This window comes from Lupinus angustifolius, chromosome LG13 (genome assembly GCF_001865875.1).
Source record: "Lupinus angustifolius cultivar Tanjil chromosome LG13, LupAngTanjil_v1.0, whole genome shotgun sequence".
Taxonomy (NCBI): Eukaryota; Viridiplantae; Streptophyta; class Magnoliopsida; order Fabales; family Fabaceae; genus Lupinus; species Lupinus angustifolius.
In genome coordinates, this window is record NC_032021.1 from 416,815 (window position 1) to 434,473 (window position 17,659).

Sequence of the window (17,659 nt, forward strand, 5' to 3'; positions counted from 1 at the left end):
GAATCGAATGATATCATATTTATCACCTCATCAAAACCTTGCCTATAAGCAAAAACATGTTCTTATATCCACATGTATTGTTCAGTAGCTACCGGTTCCTTTGGAGCTTGAATGCTTAATCCTGGTGAATACAGAATGGAGATGTTATGTATTTATATGTATCACCTACAATATACATTTTCCTTGGGATTTTGCTAGGAGATGGGTGTCACAAATTAAAATGAATACATTTAGTCTGCAACTAACAAACTTGTTTCTGTCTCCGAAAAAATGTCTTAATATGGAATTCGTGAGTTCAAATTTGTACATTTACTATCCTCATATCTCCCTAAATAGGAGTCTCCTGTGTGTTGGGGTCTACCTCTATATATTATATGAAATAAATTTAATTAACATGATACAATATAAATCATCTAAAGGAAAAACTTGTTGTATAAACTATTCCAAACATGTGTAAATAAGCATAAGAGAAAGAAATACTGCTAAGATAAATTATTACACTACTAATATAGTTAAAATCTGTAAAATGATGGATGCCATAAATATTTTTTGTAAAGTAAAATTAAGCAAAAGAAAATTCATGGAGTTACCAATATATATAACTAAACATAAATGGTTATATTACAATTTTGTAAATAGTCACTTGATAATGCACTTTTATCTTTTAATCTTGAGTCTCTTTCTCTATATATATAATAAAGTAATATTTTCCAAGACTAATCTGCATTCATTTTGCCTTTCTAAGTATTCAACACTCTTGTAACAGAAAGAAAAAAAGAAGAGTATCTAGCCCTCTGCTTCATTCCTCACTAGCACAAACTCATATATCAAAGGGAAGATAATTACAGTGAGAAAATAAAGAATGAGAAAGACATTGAAGATTTGTTAAAACGTAAAGAAGAAAAGAATTCACAAACTTAGTTTCTACAAAATATTAGGCAGCTGAGAATCCAATCTCTGCTGCATTTCCCTGATCTTCAGAGACAGTTCTGCCTTTTGCTCCTTATAGCTCTGAAGCAAGTATTCTTTTCCTTCTATTACCTCTTTCAACTCTCCTACTTGCTTTCTCAGCATCTCAATTCTCTCGTCATCATCCCTTATCTTTTCGGGGGGCTCCAAATTAGTCTCCATGTCGAAATGCCCATTTGCATGGCCATTTCTAGTCTCAGCAGGCCAAGCTGTGACCGCCGAAGATTTGTCATGTGGAAAATGTCCAACATAGTGATCTGCAATCACTTTACTCAGCCGATGGATCTCTCTCTTTGAATCAAATAAGTCCCTGTTTGCAGTATCAAGCTGCAATTGCAAATGAGATGAAAGTCCGAGCTGAGCATTGACAGAATTCTGCAATTCAGCTATTTGATCTTGCATCTCCAGTATCATATCATCCCTTCTCTTCAATTGCTGCCGCAGTTTCTGTATGACTTCCCGCTTACTAAAAATATCGGAACCAGATTCTGACACACACGACGAATCTGAGCAGTTGGAATGGTATGGCTTTGAAGGTAATTCAAGACGACGGGGAGAGCATGCCCAGATAACACCATTTTCCTTGTTAAATTCGGCAGTAGGAACAGTCACCAAAGGGAGGCCCCTATTAGATTCACTTACCAACTGGCCATTCGGTGCGCACTTTAGTTCCACAGTATTCCCAGTTCCTGTCCATAACATTATCATATGCATAAATAAAAGGATCCCAGGCTAATTATATTTTTACGGAAAATGTGGACTCGGATTCACAACTCACAACTACAATCACGAAAGTTTTTTTTTCCACATAGAAGATATTACCAATAGTTGGTAAATGATTCATAAAGTTGCCAACATTTTCTCAGAAAGCAGACCATCACTCATTCACATTTAAGAATAATTTAACCCATCTTTACTTTAAATGCCAGAGCTACCAGTATAGTTTGCACCTCTTTGCTGGTAATCGAAAGATGTTACATCAGATTTTAACAGTGGAAAGTTTTATCTCCACAAATGCAATTACTGTACAACAACCATTACAAGATCAAATATCATCTGACATAGATTGCAGAGCTAAGATAAAAATGTAATTCAGAATGTTTTAGTTCATCTTCTTAATAACAACATTTCTATGTGCCCAATCCCACCCAACCTTATCAGTACAGATAAATAGTCACCACTTCCTATCTCTTCACATTGTGTAAAATGGGATTTCTGTAACTTATTAACAGTGGCTTATTTTCAAGCTAAGAATGATAATTCTGGCAATGGAGATAGATAATAGAGAAAGAAGATGAAAATGAAATTAAAGAAAGGGATAATAAGAGCAAAGAGGTGTTAAACAAACTTAATAACCCATTGGGGAGATGGATAAGTAGAACAAGACTCCACTATAACTAAATATAGAACAAGTAGACTAAGATAGGGAAAATAGGTAAAAAACCTTAAATGTTTTAGGAAATGACAAAATGTTTAATTCACAGTCTACAACTACAATGCAACATTTTATACATATCCAACATGATTCAAAAACAAATTTTCTCAATTCTCATACAGAGAAAGAAAGGTAAAAAGACAACTGAACAAAACATAGTTTAACTAGTGAATAACAGTCACCAAATCAAAAACATGTTTGAAGCACAAATAGAACCTGAAATGTAACTGGAACATCCATGAGACTGAATGTAGCACTCTGCCGATTTCCTTGTACCGGAGGATTTTCCATTTCCTGAAATTAAACAAAAACATTTAGAGAATCCACAATAGATAAAAGAACCCATCAATGCAATGCAAATCACAGAACTATTTTGAGTACCAAATGGATAAAGAAAAGTTAAATCACAACAGAAATACATAATAGGATGAATGGAATTATGGAATGGTCCAAACAGCATATAAGGACCTTTGTGAACATTAGATGCATTCTGCTTAGGCTTTGATTCATTCAATTTTGAGTGATGTGCCTGCTTCAACTTGTAACCGAATCGAATCGATAATGTACTCAACAAGGCACCAGCAGCAATCAGAACCCAGTTAGGTCCTTCAACTTCAGTATTGCTTGCTTTGTGAACCCTACACCCACCATGGGTCTGTGCTTTCATTTTCAAAGCTACAACAATGGAACAATATGTTCTGGATTGTCCACAAAAACCTAAATAACAATTAAATCAAACAATTACCAAAATTTCATTACTACCACATGATAAACAACAAAATTAATAACAATTTTTGCAATCCAGTGATACAATAACAAAAATAATAATGAAATATTCAGTAGAGGTTAGAATTTTCACTACTACTGTTATTCTTGTTTCTATTCGCCCAGCTCAATTAGTATAACCATAACACATAACCATTTCAAAAACTCACAAAATTAATAACAATTGTATCCTACCTTTTTCCAACAACTGTCGCTCACAAAATCGAAACTTCGACCTTGGGATCCAGTAGGGTCTTACACCATACCACTACCACTAGACCAACAACTTGTTGGTACATAAGCATTTGTCTAAATCTCGAAAACCGCACAATTTCTCTTATCCCACATTAATCAAAAACTTTGATTAAAAATAAAAATAAAAGTATTGGTGAGTAAAAAATATGCAGCCCTCCCAATGTTATAAGTTGGAAAAATCTGATACCCACCAATCCACAAATTCCTCATATACCCGATCAGATTTTAATTAATTTTGAGCTGCATTAAATGATAGATACAATATTACTTCACAGTTCAAATATTTGCATAAAAAAATAACAAAAACAACATGTAATAGTGTTAGAGAGAATGAATAAAATAATAATCCATAAAATAAAATAATAAAAAAAAGGGAATGGGGGAATAAAAGTGTTAGAGAGAATGAAGTAAGAAGCACATGGTGGGGCCTACGTGGTAAGAGAGAGAATACTGGCTTCACAATAATTATTACTTAATTAATGCTTTTCTTTCTTTTTCCTTTTCTTTATTTTTTTCTTAATATAAAGTAATATTTGACTGGTAAAAAAGAGAGAAACTGAAGAAAAGAAATGAGAAATGGGTGAGTGTAAAAAGGCGAAATAGAATAATATTGTTATAGCTTTGGACATACATACTTTATTCGGCATGAGACACACGTACTTTTTCACACTCTAATTTCTTTTATTAATTTGTTACCATAAAGGGAAAATACATATCTATATTTCTATTGGTATTGTTATGAGAAAAATGTATAGGGTGAGACCCTACCTACTTAGTTTAGTTTGATTATGACGGTGTCTGAATAAGGTTATGATTATAGTTGAGTTTGAGTTCAAAAATTAGACTTGATCATTTCTTAGCGTTGAGTATGAGACAAACCAATACATATGTGTTCTATGTTCACTTATCCAATGTGTTTGTATGTGTGTCTCTAATTGTGTACGGAGTAATGACATTTATTAAATCAAAAGTATCATTGATTATCTAATTTTTACATATACATGATTAACAAATATACATATATTATTTCATAGATCAAATTCTATTTTCAATAATAATATTAATAAGTAATATTTAGAAGACTTTATATAAAAGGAGAATGCATTATATTTAATCAAATTTAAAATTATGGTTAAAAAATGATTCGATCAACATTTAAAGTCAAGTAAAGGACAAGTCATATGGGCACACACTCGCCCACCTTATATATGAATTTTATACATTACTAATGAATTATTCACAAATTCTATTTACTTATTATTCCCTCTTCAACAAAAAATTGATAGATGTTATAGTAGTTGTCTATTGGTATTACATTCATTTTTTATCATTTATATATGTTTTAATAAAGTACATTAAAAAATGCAGCTTAATTTCTTATCTTCCTTGGTCTAAGTTTTTTTCCGTATCTCACACGTATTCTTACACTAAAGATAATTATGTTTGAGATGAGAACATCCATATATATGTTACTCTTCTAGCGAATATTCTTATCCAAAATTCGAACTCGAGTCCTTACTTAGGGGGAATCAAGCAAGTTTGACACCGATGTAACAATTTTTATATTATTTTTTTCATATAAATTCGTTCATAATCGTGGCGCGAAACAGCTTGTGCGCATCTTCCTCCGCTCTCGTTTGTGTGGCCATAACCATTACCATCGCCACCGCACACGGCCGTAGCAACAGCTTTCCCCCGACGCCGGTATCTATTCCTCCACACTATTCTCATCGTTTTTTGTTCTCAACTTGAATTCAAATTTGAATTTGTGAGAGATAAAGTGAAACGAGCTTAGAAAGCTTTCTAACCGTTTATGCTTATCGATTCTTAGTTCTCTCTGCGATTTACTCATGGATATATATCACACAGAGTCAACAACTTCAACTCCTTCGCACGCTTCATCACCCGGTATCGATCTTTCATAATCAACTTCAACTCAAACTCATTAGAAAATAGTTGCGTTTATAATTTTATTGGATTATGCTTGTTAAATTACCGATCACGATTAATTTAATCATGACACTGAAATTTTAAAATCAGCTTGGAATTTCGTTTTGAAGGATTTGTAGCTTTTATTTTATTTTGTTAACTTTTTGAACCTTATACTAGCTTCGGTTCACTCTTTGAATCTTATACTACCTTCAGTTCTTTTTACAATATCCTAAGGTTTAGTTTTCTTCTTTTTACAATATCCTAAGGTTTAGTTTTCATCTTTTTATAGTATTTTTCAAAGTTTTATTACCAAATTACCTACATTAATGAATTAGAAAGAGAAAATAAAGTGTATAAGCTAATAAACAAGTCACATTATTAAATGCTAATTTTGGAAAACTATATACAATTATGACAAATTTAATATCATTAATAATATCAACCACATTCCTTAATTCCTCTGAAACTATACGTGTTATCGAAATACCAGTGCAGGTAAATTCTTGTTTTCAAATTTCAACTAATGAAAAACCTTCCTTGGTTTGTGGTGAATAATATTCTTTCCCTGTTGGACAGAAAAAACATTTGGAGCGGTTTTACTGTGGAATTTTCAAAAAACTTATTCACATGCATTACACTATAGCTGCTTACTTGATTAGCTTGTAATAGTTTCCTTCCTTCAATTCATGCATGCTTTAAAATTTGATACTTTTGAACTTAACTAATTTTTAAGAACAGGTATTTATTTCCTACCTTTGTTGGTATTGAAAGTGATCTATTTGACTATTTGAAGGTTCTTGTTGATGTATAACTGTAGATAGATATATTAGAATGTTCTGAGTTCTGATCCTTTCTTAATGCATTAGCTTATTAGATCTGCTTTACTCAACAATGACAACTAGATTTAGACATTTATTGCAAGTTTAAATTTTTCTCATTTCAAAATGCATCAGACATTGATATTCTCCTTAACTTGTTTATAACGAGGCTGTTAGTACGTATTATTGTAGGTACAGGTGGAGTTTGTTTGATGAAAATTGCATGGAAAGAGGACCAACATCCTTCCTTCATCAATTTTGTCTCCACTTTCCTCTCTACAAATTCCTTTCGCCTTAATTTTGCCCCAATCGCTGCAGTAATTCTCAGTTTCTGTATTGTTATTCCTGCACAGACAAATATACTAGACTGTGACTGAAATTCGAGGAATTTCCTTGCAGGATTTTATTTTCAATTGTGGGGGTTTGTCTGTAGCGTTTATTTTTGTGACAAACTGGGACTGCAACAATGTGTCACCAATCTTCACTAGGTAACTAGGCTGTTGTATTTGGAATCTTGCCTGGGGTTGTGTTTGAGTAGAGTTATGAGTTGTGTCCAGTTGAAATGTTCACATGCAGAGTTCAGAAACTGAAGACTCAGTTTGCTCGTTTTTATGTTGTCATAACACTCCCATCAAAAGAGCAAATCGATTCATTTACTAAGTCATATTTCAAGTAAGTTTTGTTACTCTTTTCTAACTGGTTATGTTTTGTTATGTACGACTTGACTAATGGAAGAACATCATGGCTTATCTGAAGATTTGGGATGGTAATTGGCAAGCCCACATTTGTGCCAGTTCAGGACATAGAGATGGGGTTTGAAAAGATGATAAAAATAGCTCACTCTTCTGGAGGTAGATCCTAAAACCTGAAACTAATTTTACTGTATTGTTCAAATTTATATTTCTTATTCTAAAACTAATTGCAGTATACAAGCAGCAGAGAATTGGAGAAAAATTAAAAGCTGAGGTCTGTAGACTGATTCACAATATAGATGGCAAATAGTTCCTTCATGAATGAAACTAACCATTTGATGTATGAACTTTCTTATTTATGGTTTTGAAGAGGAAGCAGTTAGTGGAAGGAATGAACTTCTACCTCAAAGTTGTTACATCCATCCCAGGCATTGACAATCACGACGCAAATGCGGTAAATCACTTTCTAATCAGGCTACTCTTCAATTCAGTCTTCCTAATTTTACAAGCCTCATGAAACATTGCTAAAGCTCAGGATTCTTGATTTATGTAAATAATTCAGACTTGCTTAGGAAGGTATAACCACCATATAGTTTCTGCATTCCTTTTCTATGTTTACTATTAAACCATTGACACAGTTTTAATGTTAACTTAGGCCTGTGCTAATCTTACTAGTTATTGAGCATAATAATTTGTTACATGTGAAACCCTAGTAGCCATGCATATAGCTTGAGTTATTTTGTTATTCTGGTTGGTTGTTGAATTCAGCTTAGTCAAACTATTGGTTCTGTCCAAGCAATTGCCAAGGCATCAAAAGAGCAAATTCTAAAGAACTCTGATCTCTCGATGGATAAGGCAGAGATGATTTCAAGCTTTCTCGGTGATCCAGAGTTTTACTTGAATCCAAAAATCGACTGATGACACAATAACTATGGAATCAAGGTTGGACTTCTTTTTTTTGGGCTCCAAAACAATAACTAGAACTTTTTGCACTGTTTTAATGAGGGATCTGTTTTAGTAATCTTCGTTTTTATAACATGAAGTAATGCAGTTATGGAGGCCAATTGAATTGCTAAATTTCTGAAGAGAAAAAAATATTTATAAAGTATAGTGAGAAGTTTTGAAAATTGTATAATAGTAAAAACAATAACAATTTTGCTAACAAAAAAATCCAATGATTTTCTTGGTTTGTATAAAACAACCTAGAGGACATTTGTAAAGGAAGGATGAAATATCACTTCTATTCTACTATTTTTTTTTTTTAAATTAAGTTCGAGTAATCGACCAAAATAAAATGACATTTAATAAAATAAGAATTATTTGGTGAACTTTATCTTTGCAAGAACAAGTTGATAGCACTTATATTTTTGTAGGGTTAATTTAAATAAATTAATCCTTTGTTCAAATAAATCAATATGATTAATTGATTAGTCTCTCATCAAAGTTGAGAATAAGTTTGGGGATAAAAAAATAAAAATGTTTAACAATTGACAAAAGAAATGCATATGTAACTATACAAAGAGAGAGTATATCATTAAGATGTTGATCTAATAGTGTAAAAGAGACAGTCATACACTCAAAAAGAGTTATTTCCTTATCTTTTCGTTTTATTTCCTAGAAAGCCACATTTCCATGTTTGGCTTAATTTTCATTCTTATCAAGAGTTATATTGTTTTCACGATAAAAGAATGATAATAATATTCCAAATGTCTAAAAATAACTTTATATTCTCCCGATTTATTTCCTTTTTTTTTTTTGTTTCTTATATAATCACATACAGATGTTGTGGCCGCCTGGCCGGGTTAATTTCATCCTAAGACTTTGCAAATGAATTAACATTTAACAGTTAGCTTAAGTTACAGAGTTCTCTTCAGTTCCTTCAAAGGTAATGTTTTATATTTCTCTGGTTTTAAATTAGGTGCATCAAAGTAACCAAGTAACTTATCAAGACCATGAATTAGATAGCTTAATAAAATAAAATTAGATTACATTTGAATAAGAAATTATGAAAATGGCAAAATGGGCACAAACCATTCAAAGTCCAAATGCTATCCTTTGAACAAAATCTGGGCGTCTCTTGCTAGGCATTCTAACTAGCCCTGTGATCTGCAACTCTGTAACTGCCCTACAAAAGCGTGCTCTATTGCAAAACCAAGATTAAGGATTGTCACAAATATCAATAAAGGCTACGGAAATGGGAATCATGCATATACAAAATACAAACAAGTTGGTCTACCACTTCAGTTAATTTAAGAGTAACTTTTTTGGATCTATTCAGAAGAGAAAACAGATATTGGCTGGAGAAGATAGAGGACTGCAAGATGTCCCTAATTAGCACTTTTAAGTTATTAACATAATGTATTATATTTATTATCTTCAACATGGATGCTCTAAGTTTATGCATGAATTTCTCTACATGCCATGGTATAAAAGAAACTGTGGAAATGGGAAATATAAAGGATACTGAATTGAAGCTTCATTTTGGTCTCCAAACCCATGAGAGGATTGCTTTGTCTTTTGTTTCCTTTTAGTTGTAGGTTGAAGAACAATTGTTCTAAAAGACTGGAACCAGTCATGAAGATTGATAAGATCGCCATGCTCTTGAGCCAAGGAATACCTGTATAAAACAATTAACATAACTCAGCCTTCAAGTGAAAATTCGAAAGCTTAAATGAAAGGAAAACATTTCAGGGCTCCATTGTGGCCGAGGCCTACCATTTACATCCAAGATCGAAGAATGTGTACAAAGCCAAACATGTTAACTAAATGTCAACCTCCAAGTACTAAGCAAGACTGACAAGGGATTTATAAAGTCTATAGCAAATGAGTAAGAACGAGTAAGATTGGTTGAACTTGGGAAGTCTTGAATCCCCACCATTCTAAGAAAAGGTAACACACCCCTTTTGGCGTTTAAGAATGAGATGCTTTTTTCATTTGGGCATACAAAAGTTTAGGAGGAGGGGAGGTTGCCTCATATTCCAAGTTGAGGGCATGTTCTTTTGAAGAGATGCTTTTTATTAGCATAAGAAATCAATAGAAAAATCAAATCCGGTAATCAAAACACAGATGGAGAATAACCTGACATACAGGTTAGGATAATACTAGAAAAGGATCCAGAAAGTGCATAAGATGAGATAATTCTTACATTCAACACCAGTAAAACTTTATGCATAATAGTATATTAAATATTGGACAAAGAGTGGTCAAGTTGGTACGCCAAATGCAGGCACTTTACTGGACAAACTTACATGATTGAGGAATCATGCTTGGATGGCAATATGGCATTGCCACTCTTGTTACAGCAACTGCACCTTAAAATCTTATAGGACTCCAACAGATCAACTTGAATCCTACTTCTTGGATCTCCAATCAAAACCTATGATAAGCAAGAATGGGCATTTTATCCAAAATATCAATCAGAAGCAAATACATTTGTTCAGGTTTTTTGCTTATGTGAGATTTATTCTCATTTTGCCCATATTATCAGCAAATTTAAGCAAGAAGCATTTCTGAACAAAAAAATTGAGGAATGATAACCTAGTCCTAGATGTAAGCATAAGTCAGATCTATAAACAAGCCGTGACACAACTAAAAGAAAGGGTGTAATGAACTGTAGTCATTTTAGTTAGAGTTGTGTATGATCTGGCAGTCTCTAAAAGTAATAACATGCTGCAAAATAAAATCCCAATGGTAACTCTCTGAGTATAGTGGAAGGTCCATACAGTGAGAAAAAATAATCTCTTACCGATTGAAGCTTCTCAACATCCTTGAAGCAGAAAATTTCATGGAAAGGCATGCATTCAATGGGCCTCGTATAATTTCTGTTCCATGGAAAAGGATAATAGGTAGAAATACATAGTAACCAGCAATAACTAAATGGCAGGTTAAGTACAAAACAGTAAGGACTTTTTCAAGTTTACTTCTGTTTCTGTGCAATGCAATACAACAATCAAAACTCAAAATATATCTGTTTTTTGCATTGTTCAGATAATCCTAGTATTTGGCAATAATATAGATTCAGTTATTTCAGTATAAAGCATGGATAATATCAAGTCTGCTACCAACAATCAGTATAAACATGGAATGAAACAAACATATGATAGAGAACCCTACCTAACTAACAAATCTATAAATGAGACAGCTTGTGACGTTAACATTATTGAGTCCTTGTCTGCGTATGGTGAAACCCTGGACGCATTTCTCCTGAAAACATAAGTAGTAAGCATTGATGCCAAATAGAAGGTACAGGGACAAAAGTGGAACAATAAAAATGATTTGAGAAAAATCATAAAATATATTAGTCAGGAAATAACAAGGAGCAAAAGGAAACAGAACGTTACTTGGGAATGTCCTTGGAACTCTTACGTGAACTCTTTTCATCTTCGCATCTTACTGAAGATTGAAACATTTTCAATTTCTCATGAATCTGCAAGAAATCAGTATTAAGTGATTTTATTGACAAGGAATTAATTTGTACAAAATTTGAGCATTTTGCTATCTCAAATATGCAGTACACAGGTACGACTGTGATAAGGGATTGACAGGATGAATGTATGAAACAGATAGAAGATTGATAAACTGTCCTTTCAAACATGACAGAGTAAAATCTGTGATTGAGCCCCTAAATCATAATAATAGTTACTTACATCGCTTATACTCACTAAACATTCAAAATATATCTATAGTAAAAACCAGCCACCTAATGTATTTTTTTATAAAGGAATAAAAATTATCAATGAAAGAAAAATACTTAAATTACAAGAATCTTTGAAAATAGTCGAGCACCATATGGAAGCAAAATAAACCAATCTGTCACGTTATATAATGCATAAAGCATTAACCTCCTTATGACTCCAACAGGTTAGTGGAGACTGGAGATTTTTGAAGAACCCAAAGTCCAAGTTCTTCAACCCACAATGGCAACAACAAAAACCTTTTTCCACTAGGTGGGGATGGCTACGAGGATCAAATGCCGCCTTTGTGTTATGTTATAAACCAAGTCTTAAGAAAGGCTATTAGAATTAAGTCCTTTAAATGGTACCAACTCACACAAGTTCTTCAGCCATAGCAACCACAACAAGTTCTTCAACCCACATAAATAAAAAATTAATTAAGTCAAGCAAAATAAGAAGTGATACCAACTCCATTTGCTTAGAAATCCTCTCAGTATCTAATATAATGCACATGGGCAATGAATGGGATAGAGAGAGCACAGAACTAATTTTAGACAGTTTCTTAGGTACCATCAGCTCTGCCAAAACCTATTCATTTGTAGTGTATAAGATGTTAATTGATTACAGCTCATCACAGTTTCTAGGAACCTTTAGAGAACACTTGAATTGCATCAGGCTACAGTCAATGGGAGCACTCAACTTGCTGATGTTGTGTTGACAACCATTAAAAAGAGAAAGCATAAGTAACTTCACCATCTAAGATGTGTAATTCCAGAATAGGATCTCCAAAACATGGACCCAATGAGAAGAACTTTTCACAGAAAAAATTTCATTCCAAGCAAGAATATTCTCAATGATACTGTAGACATACTTCAGAAACATCTGCAGTGAGTTTTTCCCAAGTCTTAATCAACTGATGTAGCCTTCCTGAAGGGAGATCCCTGTACAATTTCCAATTAGAGGTCAAGAGAAAATTGAAGTAAACAAAACTAAAGGTCTGTGTGTGGTGGCTAAATCAACTTATTTGCTATAGGTATACACAATCCCAAAAACAGACACGGTTAACAGCTTTTTATACACATCCCCAAAGGTTTGGCCCATTTGAATTGCCCATGGAACAAACCTTCAGTTGAATGCACAAATACGAGGGTTATGTGGTCTCCCAATAAGAGTTGTTTCATGTCCTGGTCCCAAGGGGTCAAGGTTGCTTACCACCTCGACCCACCCTTTGTGGGCTACCTTCACATGTTCATGGTAAAGTTTACTGAAAAAGAACAGATATAGAATATAGGAAGACACATATTTCTCAATCATTCTATGCAAAAGAACAGGGAGACACAATAAAAGGACAAAAATGCAACACACGACTTTGAGGGCCTGCAAACCACCCGGGTCAAAGGTCCTACTCCTAACTCATTTGAATTTTGCTGGCTCTCTCATTCTCTCCCTCTTGTATATATTCCCACTCCTCTAACCAAACACCCCACAACTCTCACTCCATCTCACTGCCATGTCATTTTGATCGGCTATTTCCCATTAACATGAACATTCTCAATATTTCACATCCTGCCCTTATATCTCATGTGGGGCCACATTCGGTATCCACCGTATGGAGGAATGTTCTTTTACTAGAAAACATTTGTAGTGTTAAAGTAGCTTAATATTGGGATTGCCAGTATGAGGAAGAAGCAACTATATGCTTTAGATATCATCTTTTATGACCTGTAGAATTACGGATTTTATAGCCTCACTGTCTTCCCTCCTTTTCTTAAATATAGTTTTCAAAGCATATAGTTTTCTGCATCAAAGAGCTTTTCTTGTTACGTAAAAGAATATGGCACTCATATTCCTAGATAGCTACCTTACTTTGCGCACTATCTGACAAATAAAAGTACTGCTTTGCATGACGGAATATTGTTGACAAGGATCACCCGTTGAGGAAAGCCCGGATTCTTTTTCATTCCCTACACGACAATCAGAATCCCTTGACAGGTACAAATCTGGATTGAGCACTTCACAAAACAAATCCAGCAAACGTACTCTGCTATATTTTGCAGCTTCATGTAGGCACTGAACAAAAGGAAAATTAGTATCATGAACTCCAGCTTAGCCATGTCAACAACTAATTATCAAACAAGTTCATTGGTGAAAAGGTTTGGCCAACCTACCATGGCAGACCACAACGAATAAAAAATATTTTCCAACTTTAATGACAGGTGAAATTCAGCAGTATTGCAGCATAAGTACTTATAGGGTATTAACAATAGAAAACGGGGGGCAATAAAAAAGGCATCATCAACTGGAAGTGAGGATTTAAAATCAAAGGAATTTGATCAATAAAAATGGATTATTATTACACAGATTTAAAAGAGCAATTCCAAAATCTTACAAGGACAGCAGTGCTCCATAACTTCCGCACTGTCAGCAATTCTGACAAACTCTGAGCCATGCTCTTCCCGGTCTGATCAACCATTTGATTCCTATATTAATTTTAACCAAGGGATCAAATGGTTGTCATCTCCATTGAGAAAATCTAATTAGAACAAGAAATTTTGTAAACTATATACCTTCCATCAGTTGGAAGTTCATCCATGTATTTCAGCATAGTCTCAGGTGATAATGCAGACTTCTCCTAAAAACCCATTTGTGACCAAGTATTAAAAAAAGGAAAAGAAGAAGAATAGACTGATAAGGATTATTTGAAAAGATTGAGCAAGAAAAGTTCAACATAAGTTTCTGATCAATAAAATATTTGAACATGTGATGCATGTGATTCTCCATGGGGCTTATATCTGTTAAAATTTCATTTAATTCCCCAAAACTCGCACAATGTGACACATCTTCCTACACACTTGTTTGAATTGATTGAAGGATGTAAACACTCTAAATCAATAGAACTAGAATGCTCAGCAGAAAATTGCATGTATATACAGTGCACTTAGTCTTTTATTTATTGTTTGATAACAACTAGTTGATGGAGTAAATGAAGGGGTTAATCAGTAGCTAATTTGCAGCTTAATCATTAACAAGTAACAATCATTAGCAATATCATAATTACCACTAACCATATATCTAAAATAAATGCTACTATTCTAACACATAAAAGATTGGTTTAGTCAGGTTTCATTTGCTGTTGCTAATTCAACTCAAAATTTAAGCTATAAGGTAAGGCCTGATAAAAAACAGAACAAAAAAGTATATACAGTACAAATATTAGAAGAGTTTAAGACAAACCTTTTGGTCTTCAGCGAGTCGCCCATGGATGACACTCAGAGGTTCCACGGAGAAATGTAATAAGCATGCTACCTGAAAGTTATGGTAAGACAATATGACTTCTAATAGACCAAGTCATAATCTTGTCAGGCTGCCATTGTGTGTGTGATTCATTAAATGAAGAGACAAATAACAGTAACCCAAAAACTGCATTGTTAACCTTCAAAGCTCTTATGAAAGAAGTTAATGTCCCATCCTGGTTGATGAAGTAGTTTCGCAGAAAGAGTGCCACCTTATGGCCAATATTAAACGTAGTGCACTGTTTCACAAGAACAGCCTCAACAATTGCATCCATTTTCTCAGCTGGTGTTCCAAGCAAAAACTTAGACAGGCACAAACACTCAAGAGTTTGTGATGGCAGAATGTTTCTGGTGTTATCCACTGTGGTTGTAACTCCAATTATCAACATGATTGGCACCTTGACAACCCATTCACTGTCAGGAAAAAGAGGAAGACGATGGAAGAAAATATCATATCATCCAAGTAAAACTAACTAAGTTACAATCTCCAAATGTGAGTAAGAATACACAATAAACAAATGCACGGTGAGGCTTCAATCATAGTCAGCCCAAGCAAGGGAATAACCAAATAAATTATTCAAAATGCAAGGTCAAAAGCAAACCACATTAAAGTGCGTGCAAATACTTGCATAAAATGCTTAAACATACCTCAACATCAGGATGAAATCAGTTAAGACGGACCCACAACATCTTTCCAAATCATTAATGATCAGCACTAGTGGTTTATTGTAGTGGTCTTGTTCTCTATACCATGATGCTAAGATTGATATATCAGCTGACTGATTGATAACAGCATTAAGAAAAGGGAAAAAGTAAAGGAGACAGCAGAAGTAGATAAAATTGATCTTATAATACACAAGTTCAGAGGTACCCACATCAATAGCACCAGCTATAAACTCTCGCAATAAAGCTTTTAAGCAACCAGCAATCCCATTTTTTACTGAGAATTCTATTGATGAAAGCACAGCCACATGACATCCTTGGGATTTCAAGAAATGTCCAAGCTCTTCAAATGTCAATATGTCATCAACAAACTCTATGTTTCCTGCCGACACAATTCAACCAGGACTGTGTCAGAATTTTCTTGTAAATATAAATGTCATTTTCATCCCTCATACCTAGAAGAGTGTGTTGAAGTGATGAACAAAAGCAACTCACTTAAGCTGCATGCTTATAGAACTAGTTTGAAAGAATCAAAGCAATCAGCGGATTCACCAAAAAAATGTGAATAAAGAAGCTTACTGGTTATAACCAATGCAGTGAACAGTTTCCCGAGATTGGTATTGTTTAAAGCAGGAAAAGACCGAGTTGCTTCAGCAACACCAAGTTCTCCGATTGATGCAGTAGCATTGAAGCACTCTAAAACCCATTGTTGTATATCATTAAATACACTAGCATTGAGATCTCTCAAAACTTCCTGGAATAGAAAGAAGATTCTTCACTATTTTTCTTATTGGATCATACTGGTAAAAGAGAATGAAAAAACTCAAAATTCTAATGCCTACATGAAGATACAGCAAAACCAAAAGCAGTATGTCATAAGACTTAAGAGCAGGACCTTAATAGTAGATTCAATTTTTGTCCAAACATTGCCAAAAGCTTCAATCTTCAGTTGCTGAAATAAAAGGTGATCACATTCTTCAATCATACTTCCTTCCAGTTTCTTTGTGCTTTGCGGTGATGACAAAGATAACTCATTTCTCTTTCGCACTTTTCCCTGCCTTGTTGATGCTTTATCTTTTCTTTGGGATGATGCTTTGTGAAGAACAAAGAATGGCTATCGAAAGGAACACAAATGAGGATAAAATCAGCACTCCATCTGTAGTAGCTTGTAGGTAAAATCAATCTAAGACTAAAATTATCTTCAACATATCACACTCGTTCTTTTCTATCTTCTCCCATATTAGACTAATGTTAACCAATAGACATCATGGACATTAAAATGAATCTCGATAACCACTGCATACCCTTTCGGATTGTTTCACACGAATCACACGAATCAAGGTAGGTGGTTAATATTGTTGATATCATTAAATCTGCAAGCTATCACATGTAGTTTTTTCAAAATTGTCCTTCGTTAATATTCTTCTTCGTCTCCTATTTTCACTCAATTAATTAATGATTTAGTCTTTCCAATCAATTAGTGTAACATTATTTAGGGAACAAATGTACATAAAATTTTGAAAAAGAGTCATATATAAAAGGACCAAAACTAAAACCCAGAAATATCTTGTAAAAAGTGAGGTAGTAGTATAATTTCATTCGTGGACATTCCTCGTGTATTTTAAAATTAGTCAAAATACAATATATATTTTCAAATTCCAATTAAAAAACAATTCCAACTTCATATTCTAAACAAATGCACAAAAAATCAACCTAGATAGAAGTTGAACGAGCGACAACACAAAGCACGGTGATTTTCTCAATATACACAAAATCAGTAGCCAGTATAAAGAAACAGATAAATTAAAACCGATATATTGATAAAATCAGATCAAACACAAAAGCACGTGTCATTCACCTTCGAAATTAGTGGAATTAAACCTAAAATACAATGCCAAAAAAAAAAAAAGAGGTGGTAAACTAAATTGGAAAAATGAAAAGAAAAACGTAGAGGAAAGTAGATTATGAGAGTTAGTGATGATGTAAAATAAGAGAACCTGAAGATCATTGTCTGAAGTTAAAGGTGTTGATGATTGAGACGGCGTATCAGCGACGCTGGGAGAAGAAGGAGCCATGCGATGCGATGAAGAGAGAGAGAGGGAGAAGAGAGAGAGAGGTTCCAGATACCTTTGTTTATGGCGGGAAATCACAAGGGTGACTTGGA

The 17,659-nt window shown here is 33.8% G+C and overlaps 3 protein-coding genes across 6 annotated transcripts; 1 reads left to right on the forward strand and 2 right to left on the reverse strand.

Moving 5' to 3' along the window:
* LOC109325283 lies at nucleotides 768-3,139 on the reverse strand. Its single transcript, XM_019557559.1, has 3 exons — nucleotides 2,873-3,139; nucleotides 2,621-2,698; nucleotides 768-1,658 (listed from the first exon to the last, which is right to left on the reverse strand). Exons 1-3 carry the CDS (start codon nucleotides 3,069-3,071, stop codon nucleotides 925-927), a joined length of 1,011 nt encoding a protein of 336 aa, XP_019413104.1. The 5' UTR covers nucleotides 3,072-3,139; the 3' UTR covers nucleotides 768-924.
* Nucleotides 4,981-7,867, forward strand: LOC109325284. Of its 4 annotated transcripts, none has more exons than XM_019557563.1 (9): nucleotides 4,981-5,129; nucleotides 5,253-5,332; nucleotides 6,373-6,491; nucleotides 6,574-6,662; nucleotides 6,751-6,846; nucleotides 6,931-7,025; nucleotides 7,100-7,140; nucleotides 7,237-7,320; nucleotides 7,635-7,867. In XM_019557563.1, the coding sequence occupies exons 2-9, from the start codon at nucleotides 5,275-5,277 to the stop codon at nucleotides 7,782-7,784; spliced, it is 732 nt and encodes a 243-aa protein (XP_019413108.1). In that variant the 5' UTR covers nucleotides 4,981-5,129; nucleotides 5,253-5,274; the 3' UTR covers nucleotides 7,785-7,867. The 4 variants fall into 4 exon arrangements, with proteins under 4 accessions (XP_019413108.1, XP_019413109.1, XP_019413105.1 ...); XM_019557564.1 differs by having other exon boundaries at nucleotides 4,981-5,128; nucleotides 5,256-5,332; XM_019557560.1 differs by having other exon boundaries at nucleotides 4,982-5,129; nucleotides 6,367-6,491.
* On the reverse strand, nucleotides 8,748-17,654 carry LOC109325282 (origin of replication complex subunit 3). Its single transcript, XM_019557558.1, has 17 exons — nucleotides 17,493-17,654; nucleotides 16,391-16,609; nucleotides 16,075-16,249; nucleotides 15,708-15,877; nucleotides 15,481-15,611; nucleotides 14,973-15,246; nucleotides 14,774-14,845; nucleotides 14,107-14,171; nucleotides 13,929-14,019; nucleotides 13,401-13,609; nucleotides 12,411-12,480; nucleotides 11,207-11,292; nucleotides 10,980-11,069; nucleotides 10,612-10,687; nucleotides 10,115-10,242; nucleotides 9,331-9,483; nucleotides 8,748-9,006 (listed from the first exon to the last, which is right to left on the reverse strand). Exons 1-17 carry the CDS (start codon nucleotides 17,568-17,570, stop codon nucleotides 8,901-8,903), a joined length of 2,193 nt encoding a protein of 730 aa, XP_019413103.1. The 5' UTR covers nucleotides 17,571-17,654; the 3' UTR covers nucleotides 8,748-8,900.

Bases quoted from the DNA above. Each gene is read 5' to 3' on its own strand.
- LOC109325283 (XM_019557559.1), bottom strand. From the start codon at position 3,071: ATGAAAGCACAGACCCATGGTGGGTGTAGGGTTCACAAAGCAAGCAAT. The intron at 2,699-2,872 runs GTCCTTATATGC...GTTTAATTTCAG, and splicing joins TGCATCTAATGTTCACAAAG to GAAATGGAAAATCCTCCGGT. The intron at 1,659-2,620 runs GTTCTATTTGTG...TGTTATGGACAG, and splicing joins ATGTTCCAGTTACATTTCAG to GAACTGGGAATACTGTGGAA.
- LOC109325284 (XM_019557560.1), top strand. From the start codon at position 5,275: ATGGATATATATCACACAGAGTCAACAACTTCAACTCCTTCGCACGCT. The intron at 7,026-7,099 runs GTAGATCCTAAA...AACTAATTGCAG, and splicing joins AATAGCTCACTCTTCTGGAG to TATACAAGCAGCAGAGAATT. The intron at 7,141-7,236 runs GTCTGTAGACTG...ATGGTTTTGAAG, and splicing joins GAGAAAAATTAAAAGCTGAG to AGGAAGCAGTTAGTGGAAGG.
- LOC109325282 (XM_019557558.1), bottom strand. From the start codon at position 17,570: ATGGCTCCTTCTTCTCCCAGCGTCGCTGATACGCCGTCTCAATCATCA. The intron at 15,878-16,074 runs GTAAGCTTCTTT...TTGTGTCGGCAG, and splicing joins CACTGCATTGGTTATAACCA to GAAACATAGAGTTTGTTGAT. The intron at 14,172-14,773 runs GTTTGTCTTAAA...ATGGGTTTTTAG, and splicing joins GACTCGCTGAAGACCAAAAG to GAGAAGTCTGCATTATCACC.